The 9,489-nt window shown below is 41.2% G+C and overlaps 1 protein-coding gene across 1 annotated transcript; it reads right to left on the bottom strand.

The window, feature by feature from the left end:
* Positions 1-223: 223 nt before the first annotated feature.
* On the bottom strand, positions 224-8,071 carry LOC146624017 (short transient receptor potential channel 2-like). Its single transcript, XM_085363606.1, has 13 exons — positions 8,028-8,071; positions 6,809-7,501; positions 6,521-6,721; positions 6,264-6,428; positions 4,958-5,132; positions 4,676-4,876; positions 4,396-4,558; positions 4,213-4,305; positions 2,220-2,412; positions 1,995-2,122; positions 1,823-1,895; positions 1,581-1,698; positions 224-1,104 (listed from the first exon to the last, which is right to left on the bottom strand). The coding sequence occupies exons 1-13, from the start codon at positions 8,040-8,042 to the stop codon at positions 224-226; spliced, it is 3,099 nt and encodes a 1,032-aa protein (XP_085219732.1). The 5' UTR covers positions 8,043-8,071.
* Positions 8,072-9,489: the final 1,418 nt, after the last annotated feature.

Genomic DNA, 9,489 nt, shown 5'->3' with positions numbered 1-9,489 from the left:
GACTACATGACAAAATGTTTGGCAATCTAAAGATGAATGGATAAAAGTAAATGTTTTTAGGTAGTGGAAAATATCTTGCATGCAAACTGACAGTTTCTCTGCTGATCCTTTGTTTACTTTTTAAGACATGGGGAAAAAGTGGACATCTCAAAACTCTGATCAACTGCACTTTTGTCAGATATTGCATAAAGTGACCAATGAGGCAGCAAGGTCACCTCAAAGGTTAAGGTCTCACTGGTGTGCCATCGATCGATTCTTCCCCTTCTTGGGAACCAAAGCCCATGTCCTGGGAGCTGCTGCTTCCTGTAGGTGAAGGAATCATTTTCTTCATTTCAGGTTTTTCATTGCTCTTCTCATTGTGAGGCGTCTCTGCTACATTATGCTCAGGCTTTCTTCCCTTCATCCAGCTCGGTTGTGCTGCTTTTTTTTCTTGCAGCTCAATGTGATTGAACTTGCAGATTATTTTTTGGGTTTCTATCTTTTCGTCACTCACTTCGATGCTCTCGGCATGTGCAGAGGTCATGTGTTCATCCGGCACTCTTCCCTCCTTGTTCATCCCTCCTTCATTTAGGGTTTCTGCCTCTTCATCCGTGGCCTCGTCACTCAACGTTTCTTCTGTGTTAGTAAAACCGTTTCCTCCTTTCTTCTCCTCTTTCACTTTATTTACACTAATTTCACCTTTGGCTGCTTTCTCCTTCTCATCTGAGTTAATTTCCTTCTTTTCCTCTTGTTCAGCCTGAGCTCGGCCTTCCTCCATTTTCACCACAACAGAGTCAGGAAACTGTCCCTCGTCTCTACATTCATCCACCTCATTCTGTTGAATGTCTGATTCCATCTGTGCTTCAAACTTTTCTTTATCCAGCTTTTCCTCAATGCTGTGCACAGTCACCTTAAGATCTGTGCATTTGTCATCTTGTCTGGTGGTAAAACCTCTGAAATTGTTCTTGGCACCAATGATGTATTTCCCCAGTACAGAGGAGCCATTCTTGGTCGGTGCATCGCTTGTATCGTTTCCATCGTCCATTGCGTACTGCTGGGCGACTTTCAGATCGTTGTGCATCCTGGCGACCGCTTTGCTCAGCTCAGTCATTCGATTTCCAATATCTGAGGGAAGAAAACACTTTAGTCACACCAAAAGCTTTTTAATGATTAATAATTTACTTAAAACTGAAATCAGTGCTTAAAAAAGAAGAAGAAAACCTGCTAAAATCATAGAGCTGATTTATAGAATATCAGGAAGTCAAATTACACACTATATGGACTGAAACATTAGATCAACAAAAGGTGCCTGACCATAAAATGAAGCTTTTGTGCTGATGTTAATGTAAGAGAAGGTTTGGAGCTCTGGTGTTACTGAGTCAGCAGATCATTGGCACAATGACTTCTTTAGAATGATCCATTATTTCCTCTTTTGTTTGTAAAGGCAGACTGCATGCCAAGATGCTTGATTCTATACACCTGTGATAATGGAACTGAAAACACCTGAACTTAAGATTAAGCGGTGTGGCCCAATACTTTTTCCATATAGGGTATATCCGCTCTACAAAAACGAATCAAGTGCTTACTGAAAGAGTCTTTACCTTTCCTCTTGGTCTCCTCAAACTCCCTGTGAGCTGACTCAATGTAGCGCTGCACCAGTGCCGTGATCACCTGCTGACGGTACGATAACTGGCCATCTTCAGATCCCTTATCACTGGACTTTTTACAGAATACAGATAGCATAAAACATGTTAAATGCCATATAGAGTATAATTAACATATATTAAGTAAAATGTAAAAGATAATATATTCTTTTACTAAAATCCAATTCATACACACTTACTATAGAGGCTATGGGGGGATATTTTTGCTCAGAGGAACAAGTGCAGCAGCAGCAGATTCGTCTAAAGATGCCCCTTGAATGGAATTTTTAAAAATATATATTTAAAACATTTTTTAAAAATCAGAATAAAAGGCTGTTTTTCTAGTTTAAAATCTGTATTTTTGCAGCTCACCTTAGGATGTAAAAAATGGCTTTGGGGGAGGGGATGATGTTGAAAGGCACAGGCATAGTGAGGCCCTCTCTGAAGTAGCTGAGGTACAGCTTTGACCTGGCAAATTTCCACTCAACGTCCGCGTCATCCTGAATTAAAATAAATGCACATCAGTCAGTGCGCATCCCAGAAGGGGAGGGGGGGGCGCTTTTGTAGACGTTACACAGGAGGATGGTAATTCTTTACCTCAATTTTCTGAAAGGAGTTTGTTATCATGGCAATAAGCATGTTGAGAAGTACAATGACAATGACAAGAGTGAAGATGCCATACAGGACCCTTCCTACAAATTCTGCCAACACAAACTCTGGCATGTCCACATATTCCTGGTTTACAACTCCAAACATGGTCCAGAATAGGAAGCGGAAGGTCTCATTAAACCTGTGAAAGTGAAGAAAGGCACAGGCATGATGTGAGGGTTGTTTTATTTTATTTTAAAAAAAACAAGACAAGTTATAATCAAGCTATAATATCAGGGGGTTGAACAATAAAGCCTTTGTGACAATTACCCAAAACTGCCAAGATGTGCAGAACAAAAGGGTGAATCTTTTTATAACTCATCTGTTTTAAGAGTTAAGTTGTGCATTTTTATGGGACATGAGTATTTTGAATGACAGGTGACTCCCCCGGTGAGCTGTCTATATGTTATATACTGAACAGTGGATGCAGAAAGTGTACACACCAATGGTAAAATGCTGGGGGGGGGGTTTTCATGATGCAATCAATACAATTTTTCCCACCTTTAATGGTATACAGTATGTCCCCTGTACAATTCAATTGGAAAACAAATCTGTTAGGGAAAATATACACTACAAAAGTACAATAAGCTTGTTGCGTACACCGATAATCTAGGACTTTGAAGCATCTTTTGAGTCTTCTTGGGTACATAGCTGCCATCAATTGGAGACTCTGGTTAATCCCAAATAAAGTTCAGCTGTCCTAAGAGGATTTCTCTGAGATTTACTCAGTTGCCTGCTTCAGCCAAAGCCATGGGTTGCAAAGGGCAAAGCCTCAAAAGGATCTCACTGTTGAAAGGTATCAGTTACAAGAAGTGTACAAAAAATGTTTTCACAATATTTGAAATTTCATTGAACAGAGAAGACAGCCATCAAAAGGTAGAGGGAAAAATAGGACACTAATTACACTGGAAAGAACTGGACTTTGTTGCAAAATGAACGAAAAGACGAGATGTAAACCGGTCAGAGAAGTTGCCCAGAGACCTACAGCAACACTAAAAGAGCTGAAGCTCCAGTACTGGCAAGTCCTTGTTGTATACTACATGTGACAACAATATCCAGTGTTCTCCTTATGTCTGGACTATGGTGTAGGGTTGCAAAATGGAAGCCTTTTCTGATAAAGTTTGGTATGTTTGGTACAAAAATAATTCCTATGCATCACCAATAGAACATCATACCCACAGTGAAGCATGGTGGTGGTATCATTTTTAGGTTGCTTTTCTTTAGCTGAAACCAGGGCTTTAGTCAAGGTGGAGGTAATTACAGCTTTGTACACCTGTCGCTTTTGACCCAAATCCTTTTGGAGTCTACCAGACAGCTGAAGAGGAATTTTACCTTTTTAGCATGACAATGACTCTAAGCATGCAAATCAAAAAGATAATGGCTTCACTAGTAGAAATTACCCTGAAGATGGTTGTGCACAAGAAAGGCCCTCAGAAGCTGACAAAAGTGGACAACCAAGTCAAGATGTAGCATGCTGGTAGACTCCCTTCCCTAACAGATGATTCAATTGAACTGTACTGGTTATAGGTCACACGAAAAGTGGGAAACACTTTTAAATGATTTATTTGGATCTTTTTTTTTTCAATGACAAAAACTGGTATTTCAACAGAGGTGTGTACACTTTACATTCAGTGTATGTGGCTTGATAAGTATGAGTTCCTTTGAGATTGACAGGAAGTCTGTGTTCAGGTTTTAGTTGGAGAAATTATTGTATTTCATTTATGCGCAACTTAGCACTTTTTCAGAAGATATCACCTGATAACTTAAGCTTCAAAAATAGAGTAAAAAAACCCATTATCCCATATTATTAACAAGCTTTGAGAGCTTAGATATTAACTGTAAGGGCTAGTCTACATTTCTGTAGATCATTTAAATTAGAAATACTTTTTACTGCCTTCAGAAAAGATGATGTAAAAGTCTCTCAAACTCTCTCTAGTCTTACCTGCCAAGATTTGGAGAAATGACATAAGGAACATAGATATTGTTGATGCCACAAAGGAAGGCGGTGCCAATGATCATCAGTATGAACATAAATCTAAAAACAAACAAACAGAAAAGAAACATTGACATAATTCTGGTTCTGTATATTCAGATGTAAAAATATAAGGAATCAGATATAAGTGACCTCATCATATCATCAATCATCTTTCCAATGGAGATCTGTAGTGTTCCCAGAGATTCGTGGGCTGGCAGGATATATGCCAGCCGTGTGAAGCTTAACATGCTGGTCACTGCAAAGAGGACCTCGGCAATCAGCTGAGGATCTTCCTGGTGCCAATTGTCACGTGCTGCAAGACAATTTCACAGAGTCAAAACAAAACAAACAAACAAACAAAAAAACAACAACAATTGAGCATTGAGATTTGTGACATTCATTTTGGATGAATGATTTTTTTTCCCCTTACAAGTCTGGGTGAAGTAGACACACTCCTCTGTGCCATCATGATCATGGCAGAGGAAGAAACCTTTGAGCAAGATAAGCACACGTAACGCAAAAGATGCCAGGTACATGCTGAGCACCATCACGTCCAAGCAGTTCCACCAGTCTAGGAAGTAACTCCGAAGCCCCTCGATCCACACTTCCTTACACTCATACCAGAAGAATCCTTTAAGAAACAGACAATCCAAACCCTGTTCACATCTAATGGCTGTTGTCTAAAAGTTAAAACTAGAGAAAGTGCACCTACCGACCACCCACACCATGTGGAAGGAGCTGTGCAGAAGGTTCTGCTGCCGGGAAGCAAATGTGTCCTGATATAGCTCCATGGTTATCGATTCCCCAAGTAATGTAATGAGAAACCACAGGTAGGATGCAGAGTGAAGAAGAAACTTGATCACAGGAATTCTTACTAGCTTTCCCAGCTGGGGAACAAACAACACAGTCAACTTAAAATTGAAATAATACCTCACATAGGGATGGGTACCGGTATCCATGGCACCGGTTCTGACATAAACGGTAGTAACCAGACCGAAAAGCAGCGCACATTTCGGTGCTTTATTTTCCTGAGCTGTGATACACTTTAGATTCTAGCCAATCATTTTACGTTTCCGAGGATAGTAGGCGGGGCCAGGTACGTACGTTCTTTTAGAGCAGAGCTACAGATTAAAAATGTCCAAGGCAAAGCAGTCAAAAGTCTGGCTGTACTTCACAGCAAAATATGCAAACTCAGCAGCCTGCAACAAGTGCTTTAAGCCGATACTGATACTGTCAAAGGAGGTAACACCTCAAATCTCATGAAACACCTGGCGATGCATAGCGGGTTTTTTTTTAAAGCCGAGAAATGCGCCGTATTTGATAGCTTGCTGCGAGACCTCACGCCGTGCACATCTACTGCGGGTGTGGTGCCTGTTATCGGACCCGCAGTTAGCAATGTCCCCCAAAAACACGAAGAGGAGAGTCCTGGCCCCTAGCCCTGCCAGTGTAGCAGAAATGATGACGGATGATGATGGCAGCAGCAGCCGCTCTTCTCTGCGTGAGTAGCTTAATGTTGTTCGTGTGTAATTTACGTTGAGTAGGCTAACCACGTTATTACATTAATGCATGTAAGGTGAACTAGCAAACATCATCATAGCTACATGCGGCTGTCTTCTTGTTTGATGGCAGATACTCCCTTCACCCTGGCCAAAAAGGCTAAAATGACCAAAGAAAAAGTGGAAAACAGTTAAACATGAGAGGTTTTTGGACAAAGTTTATGTTTTTTCCATTGTTTAAGCACTGCTTGCAGCCAAGAGTGATACCATATATGCCCCATAGCTGCAGAAAAGGCTAACATTGTTATCTTTTTACAAAAAAAAAAAAACAGCTGAACATGAGAGGTTTTTGGACCAATTTTGTGTTCTCCATTCTTTAAGCACCGGTTTAAGCACCGGCACAGTTTCAAAAGTACCGGTTTGGCACCGGTACCGGATAAAACCTAAACGATACCCATCCCTAACCTCACATGACATATTTATGTACATCCAATATCAACCTGCTACTACAGAGTGTGTGACCTTTGACTTTGGTGCAATCCAGTAGGCAAGGCAAAGAAGGGGCATGGTAAGAAAGATTCCCATAGAGACAAACAGCTTCCAGGCCGTTCTGCTACCTCTCCAGCCTGCCAGTTTCCCACACCAGATAGAGGACAGAACCTGCTGACAGATTGGGTGCGCCACAAACTGCCACAAACAGAGAGAAACAGAGAAGACAGGAATTGATTGTTTCTTATCTTACTTGTCTTTGGTTGGCATCAGTTTCTAATTCTAGCTACCTGCTTCTGGTTGTAATTGACTGCAAGCCGCAGGCGAGACAGGCTGGGGATTCCTTCCTCAAAGGCCTGTTCATCCAAGGAATCCTGAGTTTCATTTCCACAGCTGTTCAAAATAGTGGTTACCTCGCTCTGGTTGCGACACATGCCCAGCAACTCCACGGCAAACTCCTGACAGATCTGCTCCAGGCTCAGGTACTGAGGCTGTAGGAGAAATTAACCATAAGTCAAGAAGCAACAGAGACACCCGTAATGAATAGTGAGCAGGGATAACTATGAATCTCCTCAGACCTTGAACTCTGGCTCTTTCTGTGACAGCTTACGGAGTTCTCTGCTGAGACTGAAGGCGCTGAGCATGGCATCGTCAGAGGTGATGGACAGGTAGGCACGGCTGGCAATGCCACGATAAGTATTGATGCGAGACAGGGAGAACTTCAGCAGGTCATACTGCCGGCCGTTAGAACACTCCAAACAGGCGCAGGAGATCTTATGTGGCCACGGGATGACGTGGCCTTTCTGGGTGAGCATGGTAACAATCTCGTACAGGTCTTTCTGGCAGGCTAAAGTCAGAGGGGTCACACCAGGGGCAAACTGAGAGTTGTCAACAGAACGATCAAATATGGCCTGAGAGAAGGATCGTACGTCCATCTTGTTCCCTTTCTCCTGATCCAAGCGGTCCAGGAGACGCTTCACCACTATGGGTTGGTTGGTGTCCACGGCGACTAGCAGAGCCTCATGAATCTGCCGGAAGTCAAACTTGACTCCTTGCAGGAGGGCGTCCATGGCATCCTCGTTGCCCAAGCGGATGGAGAGGTTGAGGGCCTCCCTCCACTGACGATCCTCAGACTCATCCAGCTGACGGGTAATGCCGTCACCTGTCTTCAAGAGTCCACACAGCAGCGCTGTTTCCCCCTCCTGAATGGCACTGATGAGCGCTGGAGAGAACCGCATCTTCTTGCTCATAATCTCTCGCCATTGCTCTGGCTGCAGGACAGACCGGGAAAGTCAGCAGCAGTCTCAGATTCACACACTCGAAGTCTTTGATTTTAAACCATTTTATGCTGTTTGATTATGTTTAGACAACAAAATTACTCAGTTAGATTTGAGGGAAAAAAAATCATGGTTTGCTTAAAATAGACTTTGAAAGCTTTAACCACAAGGCTTACAAAGTGAACAAAGGTCTGAGGGTAAGCTTTTCTGTTCTGTCAAGATTTTTTTGGCACTGAGGCCAAATACACGATTCAACTGATCCTTTGATAAAATAGCAAGATATACTAGGAATAAAAGAACATGCAAATAGGGAAAGATTTGACTTGGAAATGCATGACATATATGAACACAAACATTAGTAAAACAAAGAATTCCAATTTATTTTTTTTAAAGCTGTTCCAGTTTATATGAAGCACAGTAGGGTTAGACTTGCTTTTTTGTTTTTGTTTTATTAACCCGCAACTACTTTTTTCATATCAAATAACAAATAAAAGCCACGAGCCAATAAAAATCTCCTTACCGTTAGTTTTTCCATTCCCAATCACAAAACAACACGATTTCGAGAGGCAAAAACAGAAGCAGATTCACTGAAACTTCAGGGATGAAGATATTGGCAGATTGCACAATAATTCCAAAAGAGGAGAACTGAGAACTCCGTAGTCCTCTGATCATGTGCTATCGGCTGACTACTGAAAAATCAACGTACACAAACTCAATAACAAATTTCAAAGGCCCTCGGGGCTAGGCCAATTAAAATGTTACCGGTTCAAAGTACTTTATGCTTGGCTGGGCCCAAACCAAACTGTGACTGCATTCAAACAGAAATTAATTCCGGTCTCTCAATTGGAAACAGCACCATGGCACAATTAAGGCAGCTGTTGCTGAACACACAGCAGCTGTCACCATTTCTCCCAGAGGAGCTGTGAGGAGCAGTGGGAAAAACAAGGAGCTGCAAGTTAAACATTTACAAATTTTCACGGGTCTGATTTAAATTTTTTCCTGGAAGTCAGATTTTGTCCATTCATTAAAAATGCATGTTATAATTATTGTCGTGAAACACATAAAGTTTCCCTTGATTTTACACCGATCATGTTTATAGGGATTTTTCAAAATCACTGCAATTTTGCCAACATTCTCTGTATATTGCTGCTAAACTCATAGCTCCAGCTACACTGTGTGCGCTCATGGCTTTGGTCCAAATTTGTTATTTCGTTTACGTTTACTTTAGAAACAGAAATACATCCCTATACTCCTTTACTACAAAAATGTCTACCAAGCAGCTGATGGTACCGCACTCGTAAAAGAAAGCATGTGCTATGTTTAAATGATGGTCAAACAAGTTTTAATGTGTAGTTATCCATGATGTAAAATGATTGTCAGAATTAATAATCCTGTTAGCAGCACAGAGAAAACACTTTTATATCATTGGCTACAAGAGGATTTCTTTATCACGTAGAAAAGACTGAGACACACTGTTGAGAATGAACTTCTTTTTCTTATATTAGGATATCTCAAGGATTAAATGTGTAGTTAAACTTCTGTACAGTGCTAGAAAGTTAGAGTTTGACTAGTCTGGCACACTGATTAACTGATTAACAGTGAAACCGACTGACTTCAGCTTCTTGCAAACATAATTCTGAACAGCAGAGGGAGTAAAACTACCTCTGTAGACTTTAAGATGAGCTCTAAACTGAGACTGCTGTTCTTCTGGTTGAACAGGAACAAACACAAGGTCGATATGTTTTGGTCAAAGATTTAGTATTTATTGGTTCATAATTACAGCAGAATTTGGTGAAGAAAAGGGACTGTGCTGGTTTGGTCTAAATGCCCTAAACTATAATCTATTTGAGCTTTCATGTTAGCACTGGGGAGATCTAAGACACGACTTTCAAGATGAAGCTGAACAAGAAGTAACAAATATTCTGTGGTTTATTAAAAACGTCTACACATTTCCAAAATGGTACTAAAATCTTATTTTCCCC

This window comes from Diplotaxodon limnothrissa, linkage group LG10, assembly GCF_057381915.1.
Source record: "Diplotaxodon limnothrissa isolate DT_005_m linkage group LG10, D_limnothrissa_male_GT1.1, whole genome shotgun sequence".
NCBI lineage: Eukaryota > Metazoa > Chordata > Actinopteri > Cichliformes > Cichlidae > Diplotaxodon > Diplotaxodon limnothrissa.
The sequence above is the reverse complement of the archived record's forward strand: the minus strand, read 5'-3'. Positions and strand labels throughout refer to the sequence as shown.

What these genes read in the sequence shown, in the direction of transcription:
- LOC146624017 (XM_085363606.1), bottom strand. An exon ending in GCCATTTTTTACATCCTAAG is followed by an intron (nt 1,896 to 1,994) that starts GTGAGCTGCAAA and finishes ATTCCATTCAAG; the next exon opens with GGGCATCTTTAGACGAATCT. An exon ending in TGAGGAGACCAAGAGGAAAG is followed by an intron (nt 1,105 to 1,580) that starts GTAAAGACTCTT and finishes TTCTTCCCTCAG; the next exon opens with ATATTGGAAATCGAATGACT.